This window comes from Hypomesus transpacificus, chromosome 14 (genome assembly GCF_021917145.1).
Source record: "Hypomesus transpacificus isolate Combined female chromosome 14, fHypTra1, whole genome shotgun sequence".
NCBI classification, from domain to species: domain Eukaryota; kingdom Metazoa; phylum Chordata; class Actinopteri; order Osmeriformes; family Osmeridae; genus Hypomesus; species Hypomesus transpacificus.
In genome coordinates, this window is record NC_061073.1 from 15,465,200 (window position 1) to 15,479,713 (window position 14,514).

The following is a 14,514-nucleotide window of genomic DNA, read 5'->3' on the forward strand; positions in this document are numbered from 1 at the left end:
CATGTACTATAGATTTAGGAGTGACATTTCAAGCAGCCACAATTATCCCCTTACAGACTAAAGCCATACCGCGAACTGACAACGAAGTTGAATCCATAGGACATATGAACAAAGCAGCAAGGATTTGGGTGAGTGTGTAATATCTTCTTCAGACTGCACTGCAATTTGTTTTTATTCCTCAGATGCACCCTTTAATACTGCTCATGATTTTGAAGCCTTTTCCTTCAATCTCAATTGTCCTACATAAACAAATAGCATGGATAGCAAATAGCAGATTGGTGTGTCTGATAATGTCTCACCAAAGTTGTGAAGACCTGGCCTCCGTTGGGGTTTGTTACAGTTACCTCTCGGGCCAGGTTTAAATTCTACAGAACTACAGGGACATCTGGTGTTGGTTGTGAGTCCTGCGTAACAAACACAAAACCAAACGTTTTCTGTGAAATTGTGAAAATTACTGTATGTGGTGCAATACTATGCAATTGCATAAAAAGTGTGCCTGCTGAAACTATTATTATAGTGCATACCTTTCCTTATAGCAATAAAATAGAAAGCAAAAGCAAATTATTTCTCCCACTTCATAGTTGCAAGTCTTCTTTGATTCATTTAACAATTGTCAATAATATTAAGGACAATTAAGATGAATTGCCTAGGTTTTCCAAGGTCCACAATGAATCAGGACAGTCATCTCATTTTATTGAACAGCAAACTTGGACAAGGAATACATCTTCGTTGTGTTTATTTTTTTTTTCTCTTTTGTTGCCTTGTAAACAATGACCAGGACAATTGTAATAGCTAAAATCACCACACATATTCATAACACCCCCCAGGTGGTAGATAAGAGATACCTTGATGGAGACTAGGATGTGGGGCAATATTATTTTAAAGTGCTAAAATGCACGGTTCTGTCAGGCCAAATAGTGTCCTAAGGCCAAATAGTGTCCTACCTGACGTCACGATGCCTTAAATTCCTGAGATATTTACGCGTGCTAGCAGGAAACTGTCATGGTTGCTATACTGGTTATACTGGTTCTTTTGACGAAAACAATTAGCCAGCTAGCACCAGCTATCAAATGAGTGAAAACTTTAAATAGTAGAGTAGAATAAACTGGTTTAAATAAGCCTAAATACAAAACTTCCTACCTAGTAACCAGTACAGCAACCATGACAGTTTCCTGCTAGCACGGGTAAATATCTCAGGAATTTAAGGTCGGCATAGCGACGGACGCGTCCTTGCTTCGGAACGGCATTGTGACGTCAGGTAGGACACTATTTGGGCCTAGGACACTATTTGGCCTGACAGTTCCTCTTGGAGGAAGAGAGCAGAAGCCCCAATCAGATGCATTACTGATAAATATATAGTGTGATGCAGTGAAACAGAGATCGTGTTTACATGTTCTTTACACTACAGGTGTCTGTCTACTCGTCGCGTGTGTTCTCCATTTATTTGCATAAAGGTAAGCTGGTTATTTTATAATCTGTCAATGTTGCTGAGTTCCAGACAAATCTCTGAGTGCTAATATCTAATAAACTCATCTTTACTATAATGTATATATGAATACAAGTCGTTGTATATATAAGTTACATTCTAAGGTTGGATGTCTTAAGGATACACAGAATATACATTTACTGATTAACTGTAGAGTGGTGAGATATACTGTTAAACACCAATAGTCTCCTAAAAGACCAGGTAGAAAACTGTGTTCCTGTTATTTTAATGTCAGGATAAGGACTTCATCTGAGTATTATCAATGTGAGGACCGTGTTCTTGTGCCTAATAATAATAATGTTGTGCTTTCTTTGATTGTATACACTCTAAGTCTCTATATTTGGTGTTTAAAAGGTATTCCACATTGTGTTTCAGCCCTGTGATACAAGCAAGGCTAAGTCGATGATGGAGGAGTGTGATAGACTAGGGAGGACAGTGGAGTGGGACAGACAGTCATAGAGAATTACACCTCAATATCACACTAACAACTACATTTACACAGCTATCAACTACAGCACTACACAGTCACACACACACACACACTCCAAATATACAACCAGGTGCACAAATTCAGTGCAAATTCACCGCTGATCAAACCAAAAAACAAGGGAGTTATCATGATTCAAATGAAAAGGGAAACAAATAAAAACAGTATAAAGACACATCCATAACAACATACACTTGAAACGAGTATTACAATCACAATACTATCACACCAGATGGATTAGCAATTGGAATGTTGAGGAACGAACGACGACAAAATCACGGTAAATAATAAAGAAATAAAGATAGCATGAGTAGGCAGGCCATTTCTCTAGCTCTCTGGTGATGGCTGGGATCAATGGTCACATGCTGGGAGACGGGCCTCAGCCCTGACCATTCAGAATGAGTCCCTCTGAGAAAGTCTGGTCAAGGGGTAGGCCATTACTTTAGTCACTGAAAACAGATCCATTTGGATGGAATGGGAGAGTAAGTGTGTGGATGAGAGGGGTAGAAGCATGAGTCGTCATGACCTTTTCAGGAGTTTTATATTTGAAGCATTTGTTTTTGAACCATTAATTAATCTGCATCGCTGTGATGGTATGTTTTGATCAGATTTTGCTGAATCTCCCATCTGCAAAACAAATTTACCCGTGGGTAGTTTTAAAAGAAACCTTTATTTTGACCTTGATTCAAAAATGTAAATGCTAATTTAATTAAAGTTTAAATTTGAGGTCAGCAAAGTACTGTATAAGTACTGTAGGTGCTAAAAGTCTACATTGTTTTTGCAGTATGCATATTTTCACATTGTCATTATGATCACAATTAATTATTTCGGAGTATTGTTATACAATATATTAGTGTATCGTATAACATATATAGTTTTTGGTCCGATTTAATGAAAGACTGGGAACCATATGTGAGCCATGACACATCCAAGTAATCACCAGAGAGCTTCCACAACAGTTCTTCACATCAGTTCTTCATTGCATATACTTTAAAGCTAAATCAAACCCTTTCTGCTGCTGTAAATTCAAACAATATCCTCATCGCTTTAAAGGAGAACGTATTCGTTCATTGGATATTTTCACAATATCATAACATAAAATCATAACACCATCGATTGAGAGGGGAACTGGAGAGGTAGGTGTGCAAATAAGCCATCATGTACAAAACAAATGATACAATCGTAAACATAAAGTTAATATCATCTGCATATGTACAATACAGTAAGGTGGGAACTGACACAGAAAAAAACATACAAATACAATGTAATATGATGTATATATATAGATATATCTATATATACATGTAGATATACATATCTATCTATTTACTGTATGTTTGTATGCATATATATATAGATATATATAGATACATATATATATTCTATGTATTAAAGGAATATTGATCTCACTCCAATACTTGATTATACGTTAAAGAGTTGCATTGCACATTATGAGTGCAACAGTACAATTGAAGAGCAAAGCCTGCAGGAGCAAGGAGTGAATATGATTGGATATGACACATCAAAGTCACCTTGATCTCCAGCAAGATAAACCAATGGGAGGCTTCCTGTGATGTAACATGCACAAGAAAGCCCCACGGAAGCATCTCTAAGAGAACGAAGCAAACAAAATGTCTAGAGCATACATTGTTTAAATGTTGCTGAAAGAATTTAAGGTCCTTGTTATTTTGCCCAACATTAACATCAAATTGATTCCTAGTCACTCTTCAAGTACTGATATTTAAGATATGAAACCAATGCATTTGTGCTCCATCATAAACGTTGGATAATCATGTATAGATATAGAGGGCCCTTTTTTAATATGGCTCTGGTCTGGGTCCACTACACTGGGAGCTGCTACTCTATCAATATGAGCAGCCTACATCCCTGATATCTGGTCATATACAGTGGGGGGATACATTCAGACGGCTAATAACTTTTATTTGAGGACACTTCACTTCTGCTCTGATGCGTTTCTATCTTAAAAGCACCATTTTACAATTGGACAATGTTGGACAAAGTACATAGGGAATGTGTCACACACACACACCTTCATAGAGAGAGCTATATTTGGAGCTTGATGATCAGCTGTAGAGAGAGGCTTCACCAGAGATGTAGCCTGCCCACTGTAATGTGACCAGACACCAGAGACCCACGAGAACAAGGCAATAGGAGTCAGCTCATGGCTTGGCTGAATGGCAGGTTTCATTACAACCAGTTACAGGCAGGAATCTGACTGTACAGGTAAGGTCAAATCCATTGGATTGTGTTAAAATCCAATTTCCTGGTCTTTGGTTGGAACACAGGCAAATAAATAAAATGTTCGTTCCCCGTCAATTAACTAGCAGTAATAACATCTTGGAAATATTTAAAGGAGTATTCTTGATTAGAATTTTTTGTAGTATTTAGTTCAATGCAAATTTTAAAATAACATATTAAAATGTATATAATGTTCAATATTCTTCATCATTATTGGTCTTGTGCTGGGTAGTACTAAACAACTCCTGTACAGCTTTCAAAACTGCAGTGATCTACAGCAGCAGATATACCCTGTATTTTGTCAAATTTTTTGCCCAAAACAAATACAAAACAGACAAAAAAAAGATTGTTTGAAATTATATGATGATATTTGTGGCTTCGGTTCCAGAAGACTGACCAACAGGAACCTGATGAGTCACCATAGGCAGCTTGGCAAACAGACTCTTCCTACACTCTATGCTAAAAACCTCGACATTCAACTCAACAGGGTAAAACAAACTGTACTGGTGGTCTTGTTCTGACCCAACAAAAGATCAAAACCTTAAGAGAGAGATAAGCCCTGATCCAGTTGGTAGTATGCATGATGTGGGGGGGGGGAGGGCTTGAGACTTAATTGTCTCGTTTAGGCAAAAAGCTGAGGATGTATTCACCTACACCCAGGAAATAGATCACCTGGGCAATGCCAAAAAGAGGTGCAATGACCAGGGCGCGACAGTAGGCCCCCTTCAGGAAAGCTGAGGGACCCTCATTCTTGAGGATTTTGCTAAAGGGAAACAAGATGTGAATGTAATCAAACTTTAATAATGGTTTGGTCAGCACTTCCATGCAAAATATACAAGTCCAAGTCATCCCTGATAAGTACAGTGATGTGTACAGTCGTGGCCATAAGTTTTGGCAATGACAAATGTTGTGTTTTGCAAAGTTTGCTGGTTCAGTATTTGAGGAAAATGTCTTCACATGTTTCTATAGAATGCTGAAATCACAATAAGGCACATAAAAAAAATAAAAATGCTTTTTTGGGGCGAACAATTTTCAATATATGCAAATAGTCCCCTCTTTAACAGCAGTCAATATGCTATTGAAGTCAATATGCTATTGAAAAATCCATTCAGAATGATAGAGTGATTTCACCTGGCTATAACTAGTTCACACTTTCCCCTGTACTGATGATATGACTTACTGAAATGATGTTAGCAGTCATTTTATGCCAAGGCCCAGCAAGCTTTGCAAACACAAAATGTACGTTGCTCCCAATACTTTTGGCCACGGCTGTGGGTGGCTCAGTGACTCATAATAAACAAGGCCATGATGAGATTACCTGATGCAGTCAGACACTCCACTGTAGGCTTCCTCTGTGCTTCCACGGTTTAGAGACTGCAGCCTGGTCTTGATCACTGCACGTACACAACAGCCACGTTAACGCTCACAAAACAACCTTCTGTCTGTAGTGATTAGATTGTGTAAGGTTTGTTGCTCACCATCAACAGGGTTAACAGCCACGGCAGCAGTGCTTCCTGCCAGACACCCTGAGATGAATGACACGTAAAAGGGGGCGGGACCTTCCGCGCCTCTCTTCCCTAAGTTGTTCAGGTTTGCAAACAGTGGGAAGTAGATGATGGAAAATGGAACATCCCTGGAAAAGAAAAAAAAAGATGGATGCAAGGTGAGGCATGTTCATCAACCCTGCCCACCCACCTCCACCACTTTAGATCCTAGGTTATTAATAGTCAGGTGTTGATGACGTGTTGGCTACCTGAGCAGGGTGGCGCCCAAGCCCTTGTAAAGACCGGCGATGCCTTTGCTCTTCAGTAGCTCACGCGTCAGCTGCATGGCAGTGGGGGACTTGGCCTCTACGGTGCCTGCTGGGATTGTCTCAGGCATGAGCTTCCTCTGGGCCGCTGCAGGCGAGGGGTACGGGCAGCAGAGAGGCAGAAGCAGTGCGTTACCAACACAACCCACTGGGGCTTGGATGACTTGAGACATACATTGAAATTTAAAATCTAATTAAAGAAGAGAGTCAGATGACTGAGCGGTGAGGGAGTCGGGCTAGTAATCAGAAGGTTGACGGATCGATTCCCTGCCGTGCCACATGACGTTGTGTCCTTGGGCAAGGCACTTCACCCTACTTGCCTCGGGGAGAAGTCGCTCTGGATAAGAGCGTCTGCTAAATGACTAAATGTATTGTAAATGTAAGAACATCACTGTTGAAGTTTCTGTACTGACCATGAGAGGGCAGCAGATCTAAATTCTTTGATTATGGTCTAAATAACCTCCCCCTTTTTCCCTTCCTTCGTCTGCCAAAGTTCTGCTGTTTACACCACAGTTGTCTTTTTTCCTATTTCTTACCAATCCTTCCAGCATCTTGGAGCTGTATTTTCAACATCTCCATCGGAGTAGTGACGACAACCTGCAATCCCAAAAAAATAAGACAATATTATTATCATCAACTCAAGTGACATATCACAAACCAAAAAGGTAATAGTGTGGTAATTGCATAATTTCACAATACAGTAATCCATGCAGTAGTAATTTGATAATGAAATTAAAGGTGAGATGGCCATGTGGTTAGTGATAATCTTAATCCTAGTCCTGCTACATTTAATCTAATCATGTACCCTGGGCTAACTGCCTTTGCATCTAATTGACAGCCTTTCCCCTCTGACTCATTCACACACAAGGCACAAAGACAGCACTGGACAAGTTACTCTCGCTTATCTGATTTCTCAACTAACCCTAATGCAACTCCTTATATCCATTTAATATTGGTTATCACCTGTACCATAATTTTTTGAACAATAACTGGTCCTATTTGTAGGGTCTCACAAAGCTTGATTGCAGAACACTGAATGAATGGACAACGCACCAGCCCAACAACTAACACCCACAACCCACTAGCACGTCATTTCCCCAAATTCCATCTCAACTGTCTATTAAAATTATAATAAATCAAATTAAAAGACCAGTCATGCACGATGACAGAGTACAGCAGTACTAGAATTGAGGCTGAGGAGGTAAGAAGAGACTTGTTCAAGGTCCAGTTGCTTCCTTGCAGGCTGAGACAGAGGGGGTGGAAGAGCTGAGGGGCTTTGCTCCAGATGGGGAGCAGGAAGGTCTCGTTAGAGGAGCAGCTGACTCACCTGGCACGTACCAGCTCCACACCCCGCCAGCATCTCTTTGAGCAAGGTGAGCTTCTGGCTGTGCGAGGGAAAGAGAAACGAGAGCAGAGGTGTTGGAGAATGACGAGATGGAGAGATGGGAGATGGAGAAAGAGAGCATATGGAATCATGCATGAGAGACACAGAGACAGTGTTTGTTTGTTTGTTTGTTTGTTTGTTTGTTTGTGAGAGATACACTAGCTGACAGATTTACTTTAGAATAGCTTTGGTGTTTCTAACCTCACTCAACATAAACGTCACACACACATGGACACATTAATAATTCACCAGCCCAAACCACCCGGCCTAATAAGTCAACCATTGACCCCTTTGTTCGTTTGTCGCTATAGAGACGGACGCAGATAGATGCTCTAGAGACATTGAAGCTCATCCAAGCAGACATTGAACCCAGGAACAATTGGCACACAGTCTTCAGAATCACCAGATGTTCACTATTGATATGAAACGTGATACTGCTCTGTTATCTTTTCATGTTATGACCGTGTTACTCATGTGATACTTCTGGAAAATCTGTATTAGTTCTGTGGAAGTATAGTAAATAATTAGAAACGTAGGAAACAAAACTAAGCCTTGTCAAGAGTGGACACCATGAACAGGAAGGTTAAATGGAGCCTTTGTGGGAAAACCATTAACTTAGAAGTGATAGTGTTCGAGTTGGGTGGCACATCAGCAAGAGCCAGTTCGTCAGGGTGCATGAGTGGAGACAAGGCTTATTAGTCATCCCTTTCTGGTTCTCACCCATCCTTGGAGAAGTGTTGCCTGAAGAAGTCATTTGCAGCCAACTTGATGGCTTTCTCAGGAGTGACAAGAGTTAAGTTTACCGCAGCTCCTGTAAAGAGGAAAGGAAGTGAGAGTGTGTTATTGATGAGGAGGAGCAGTGTGGATCGTGGTAGGCATGTCCAGCATGTCCTGACACACAACACAGTCCTGTCCTAGATAATAAGAATGGTTCCAGTGTGCAGATGAACGAATGAGTCCCACACAGTTAAGCTGCTTTGATCCTCCCGAGAGTCCAGCACTCACTCACTATGTTATATTTAGGATTTTGTGTGTACTCGTCAATTTATGGTACCATGTGATTTGAACAGTACACACACACACACACATATTCCAAAACTCCACAACTTACCTCTGTACATTCCAAAATATCCCTCTGAGCGAATAGTCTTGATAAGGCAGTCAGACCTGCAAATCAGACACAGTAAATACAACTGATACCAGCCTAAAATAAAGACCATGGCAAACAACAATATTGTAGTTCAGTGTCAACATACTAAGGTAGATGAGCTCCTACAGCTGTGTAATGTAACATCTGCCAATTTAATAGTATTATTGACATTGATAGTTCAGACTTAACTAGCTGTAACAGTGTACTTACATGCTGGTGTAAAGGCGAGATCCATTTTGCTGGTTCTGCAGGCGGGTCTTTGCCAAGTCAATGGGAAATACACAGGTCACTCCAATCAGGCCAGCGATCCCCCCATTGATCAATTTGGCAGGCAAACTGAGAGGTTGCAATGAAGGAGTTGATGGAAAAAGAGAGGCATTAATTTAAAGAACACAAATAAGTATTGTGTTGTGCTTAGCACTTTCAGTTCTGTTTCTTCCAAACAAGGCAGAAGTGTCCAGAAGTGCTTACCTGATCTGCTTGTCAGCCATTTAACTTAGGCCGCGGAAGTTAGTCACAGTGATGATATGCCTGTCGGTTTATCAGTAAGTGGCTGCACCTGTCTATTGATTTCAGTCAGTACATTGATATGTGTTCTTCTGTGTCTGGGATGGTATCGCGCACTAGTCTGTTTTTTAAATTCCTCAGCTTGAAGCTCCGCTAGGGATAGGTTGGGTATATCTGTAGAGAATGAGAAAAGACTGGATCAGGTCAATGCTTTGACAAAGATGTTGTCTGAATTGTGTAATTGAGAGCAGGGTCAATGGATCCCGAGGGGTGTTGTACTGATGCAACATTGTTTCCCAAGTATATTCCCACCTGAACTTTGTACTTTGCTTATGAGCTGATATCCCTGAGATACTCAACAAAGAATAGCTCAACATAACAACCAATGGGATTCCATTACTGCAGAGGTAACAGCCATTAACGTTACCCCATGTGCCCCCTCTGACTCCCTAAAATGTGGGAAGCATCTGAAACAGCGACCATGGCTAAGTAAAGTCCATTCCAGAAACAACCAGTGAACGAATTATTTGGCAACATGACTAACAGTTTTCCCCAAATAGCACTTTAGCTATTGTAGTTCAGTGATTATATCCTATTGGCCACACATCAGCTTATAAATACACTGGTGTTGCTATCTGCTCTTCTGTACTGTTTATTTGACCACTTCCAACTAATTTAAGTCAAATGCTGGAACTTCACCTACAAAGACAAGCCTGAAGAGCTTAATAATAAAATACAGAACATTCCCAAGGCCTGATGTACAGAAGGTCCTGGATGTGGCAAGCTGTTTCCCATTTCCCCTTCACACTCTCCACCCCCTTTGTCCACCAATCACAGCCTCTCTCTCCCACTGTGTGACTCGCCTCCTCTCACTCTCTCTCTGTCCAACCTCCTCTTTCCCCTTCCCGCAGTCACGACTCGCAAACTCTGCCAGCCGACTTGATTCTCTCTTTACAACAAACATATTGCAGCACTATGTCTGCATCCCTGCCCCCCCCCCCCCCTCCCAACACACCCCTGCTTTCATGTTGTACCAAATGCACAGTATGAGGATTGTACTTAATAAAATGAGAATACAGCTGTGCTTTGCTGTGTTTGGTTTGGACAGGTTCAAAGCAGGTCACTGAGAACCCCTGTGGACCTAGATCCTCTGCTTCTCTTCCCTGCAACTTTGCAAGATTCACCACATACAGTGCAAATGTATTATTCTTTCCTATCTCTCTTTTATCCTTTGACCTCAAGAATCTTTCTCCTTTTTCTATTGCTGGCTCTTCTAGTTTGCCCATTTCCTCTTACGTCTTCCTGACCATAAAAAAAAGCTTTTTGTCTTTTTTGCTGCTTTCAGCTTTTAGATTTTACCGTTTCCGTTTCCTTCAAAGTTTGCAATACTAATCTTTCTGACCTGAATATACGCTAATGGTGGTCTTAAAATCATTGACATTGAAGTAATGGCTACACTTAAAGGTTAAACTACCATGTAACTGTATCAGTAAAAACATTGTAGGCATATAGGTACTGAAATGTAATGAGTATTGAGTGCGTTATAGCGGTAAAGGCTATCACAAATGTGATAGTAAAGGAAGAGTAAAAGAAGGGGAGTGGGTACAAGGGGTAGGTGAATGTTGTAAAGGGGCAGTTAAAGGTTGTGTCACCACAACAAGCTCAATGTTAACATCCACTTAACCCTGAACAACTCAGACTCCCTATACCAAGGTTTACTTGCGTAATAACTTGTACAAAGAAAGTGTAACTACATAGCAGTTGGGTTTAGAAATGCAATATGTCATCACAGTGAAGAGGTCAGTGGACAGGCAATGCTAAGAGAGGCCAGAGCATAGTAGCCTCCTCTGAATCAAACTGACATATTTTTCTCTAGATCTGTTGCCTGTGGCTTAACTAGGCCACTGCAATCAGCCTGCAACACTGTCAGCAGCACTGGTACATGTATTTGTTAAATAATCTCAGATGATTCACAGTGAGACACAGAGGGCCTGTTCAAAAACAACGGTTCTTCAGTGGGTACTAAACAGAAGAATCCCTCATTCACCAGAGAATTGCTCTTCACACAAAACATGGGAAAAAATCTAAAACTGTCTGGGATATTTGGGTTTTTTAAGATCACTGAAGTGTAGAATGTAACATGTTTGAGGCCAAATAGCTGTATTCACTAAATTCCAAGGTTCAGAGCTGGGAAGTTTGTTTCACCTACTGAGAGTATACTATTGTTTAATGTCAGCGTCTTAAAACATCACGTGTCATATTTTGAGTTTGTACTTCAAAGAGAGATAAGCAGTGATGAGTAAACAATACATAGGCTTAGGCTAATGAACAACTTGCCTTCAGTGCAGAACCTTGACCTCAAGATACAAGGCAGTGTTTTAAACCCTTGATTCTCAATTTGCAGAGGTATTAAGACAAACTGATACCCGGTTAAAGGTTACTAAAAACTAACTGAGCATTAACTAAGGAAAATCACTTTCTGAACAGTTTTCATGATTTTGTCTTCAAACATTCTAGCCAAAACATTCCATGCGGTCAAAGGTCCTGAACATGAACATCATTGGACCACATGAACATAATTCGACCACATTTGCACATCCCCTTAAACCCAGCTGCACACTTAGAATTATTGGACAAATAAAGATATTGCTATGTTCAGTCAAGGTTATGGTGACCTGCATCATAACATAGTAGTACCATACTAGTTTTAAATAGTCCTATTTGCTATGCAAAAAAGACCAGCTCTGCTTTGTGACACGTGACACATGTCTGATTAAAGGAGAGACAATACTAGGGAGGCAGTGAATGTCTTTCAACGATTTGGAGTAGTTTAGTCCTCCTCCCTCATCTGTACTGTCTTGTGAGAATGAGTGAATACAATACAATACAATACATATAATGACCTGGTTTTCTGTTGGTCAGTATAATTTATATTCCTACTCAAGTTCAAGTAGGTTACTGTGTTCAAGGAACTTTATAGGATATTTGACAGTGATTGTCATTTCACTGTAAAATAACTGGAGTAGTCTGTTTTCCCAGATAAAACTATATAAACCCAGCAGCTGTAATTGCCATAATGCAGTTGTCATGGTTTCTTCAAAAATGGTTACAAGTAGGGGTCTATTTATACACAATAGCTTTGTGCAGAAATAATTAAATGTGTGATGCCACAAATAAATCTGATTTTGATTTCCTCTTCCTTCCAGCAGTAGGATTATTACCTAATACCCATCAACTGACTATCTCTTTATCCCCAACTACTCTGGTTAGCACGACGAGCATCAGTATTTAAAAGCTCTTCAGGGTGTTAAACCATATGATGATGTATGTTTACAATGTGTCTCGTTGGGAACAAGAATGACTGTCAACTTAAGGTTTACACTTTCATTAGAAGACATAGGCTAGAGATTGTCTCCTACCTGTGCTAGGTAACCTACGAGGCCATGGACTCCGCCTCTTAAAACAGCTGGTAGTCAGCAAGTGTAAGATGACACTTGGGCTCATGATGCTTCAGCTTATACTTGCACCGAGTTACTTCAACTTGTAAAGATAATACGACGGGATACAATACAGATTGTGGTAGCACAGTAGGCTCCATCATTTATTAGATCCAAAGGTAACGGATCACAATAGGCCTATTCCTCCATGCAAATGCAGCGACCAGCGTCTTCATAAATTATTCCATAGCTGCTGGAACGGTTGACATTGATAACTGAGCCCTAGGACCTAACCAACAGTGTCAGTAAATTATAGAATGATGTCTGATTCCAGATGTGAATAAATGGCGAGGTTACTGGTTCAAGTTATCGCAATTAGAATTTTGCACACATATAATTAATATATGCATATAATTTGCATACAATATAGTTCAATGGGATGCATGTAGGCAACCGCGTATATCCCATAATCATATGTAGCCTGTATCCATTACAAGGCAATATACTCCACCGTCATGAAGCCTTCAAGCCAGGTCTGAGCATTGAGGTATAGTAGGCTACACAATCTGTCAGGGAAACTGCTCGCTCACCAGCCAATAGGATGTACGATTAAGCAAGCCAGCTAACATTTCCATCTGATCCATACTACTGATTATAAACTTGTTACCTGTTCTGTTTCTCTTACAAATGTTGCATTTATAATGTCAGCTACAGCAAAGGTCTCAATGAATGGGCCAATACATGCTATAGTATTTCCAGCCCATATACAATATGCACGTGAAAGGCGCCAGACAAGTCACAGCATAGATTCCACTTGATACATTCGGTCAACCTTGGTACATTTCCGCAGCCTTCACCATAGTGATAAATAATACATTGTAGCTGACTGTTACGGCCATCCCCACGATACAAAAATCCTGGCTATCACATAGTAACAGTGAATCGCGTTAACGCCAAATTTGGCCACATAACGGGAAATGATTCGCTACAGGATAGCGGCAATCCGCCGCTCACTTATAGATCGTTTCTAAATGATTGATTGTGATGTTAGTGTCACCAAAATATAGGACAAATACGCATACCTTAAAGAAATACATATGCAATATAGGTGTACCATTTAAAATACAAACATCTACATTTGGTCAATTAGTTCATCGACATACCGTGCAGTTCCGTTTTCGTTATATCAGGCTGAATCTAGTATGAAAAATCTATTTTTCACCCCTTTTCGCGCACACACTGACAATAGCTAACCTGCCGGTGTTACTACCGTAGCATTTGTGCCCCTTGAAGGCAGATAGCGGGGTGGGAGGGAGAGCAAGCGCGCAACGGTGGGAGGGGGAAGGGGTGGTTATGATCGTAAATCCATGGGTGAAAATGGGAATATAGGTCCTCTAGTGGCCTATGCCAGAAACTGCTATCTGAATTCACATTTACAGTGGTTACAAAGGTGTTCCTGAGTAGAGTGGGGGATGGGGTTATAGCGTCATCGTGACGATTTCTCTCAACTCAATGACCTTGAGAATAAAAATAGAAAACTGGTAGGCTAGATGATGAATTGGTGATGGCTTAAGCAGAGGCAATAGATTAATTCACAGGTGACTGTACATCTAATAACCATTTTATATCACAATAATTGTTTACTCACAGGACATTTACAACAAAACATTTGTTTAAATCTCATAATATCGCTGAATGTTTCTAAACCAGCAGAACCAAAAGTCAGTTAGTGTGACAAATAGCTTGTCCGCTGAAACATGCGAGGTTGTCCATTGAAAAATGTGAGGTATCAGAATGGACAAAAGGCACAAACATTGGCAGCAAAGAAGAGAGAGTCAGGTCATTTATCAGCAAGAATGTTAGCATGGTCATCTGAGATGAGCAGCCAGGATCTGACACCATAAACACCACAAAGACACCAGCAACAGTCCCGCTTCTGCCCTCACAGACGCGCAACAGGACACTGTGCTTCTCAGGCAGCAGGAAGAGATGAC

At 40.6% G+C, this 14,514-nt stretch overlaps 1 protein-coding gene across 1 annotated transcript; it reads right to left on the reverse strand.

Moving 5' to 3' along the window:
- Window positions 1–672: 672 nt before the first annotated feature.
- slc25a22a (solute carrier family 25 member 22a) lies at window positions 673–14,224 on the reverse strand. Its single transcript, XM_047034618.1, has 11 exons — window positions 13,684–14,224; window positions 9,048–9,257; window positions 8,787–8,912; window positions 8,538–8,593; window positions 8,147–8,237; window positions 7,370–7,427; window positions 6,579–6,639; window positions 5,986–6,130; window positions 5,711–5,865; window positions 5,551–5,626; window positions 673–4,995 (listed from the first exon to the last, which is right to left on the reverse strand). Exons 2-11 carry the CDS (start codon window positions 9,065–9,067, stop codon window positions 4,842–4,844), a joined length of 942 nt encoding a protein of 313 aa, XP_046890574.1. The 5' UTR covers window positions 9,068–9,257; window positions 13,684–14,224; the 3' UTR covers window positions 673–4,841.
- Between the last annotated feature and the right edge of the window lie 290 nt (window positions 14,225–14,514).

What these genes read in the sequence shown, in the direction of transcription:
- slc25a22a (XM_047034618.1), bottom strand. Translation starts at nt 9,067, where the DNA reads ATGGCTGACAAGCAGATCAG. An exon ending in GTGGAGCTGGTACGTGCCAG is followed by an intron (nt 6,640 to 7,369) that starts GTGAGTCAGCTG and finishes TTGGGATTGCAG; the next exon opens with GTTGTCGTCACTACTCCGAT. An exon ending in GGCTGTTAACCCTGTTGATG is followed by an intron (nt 5,627 to 5,710) that starts GTGAGCAACAAA and finishes GTGTACGTGCAG; the next exon opens with TGATCAAGACCAGGCTGCAG.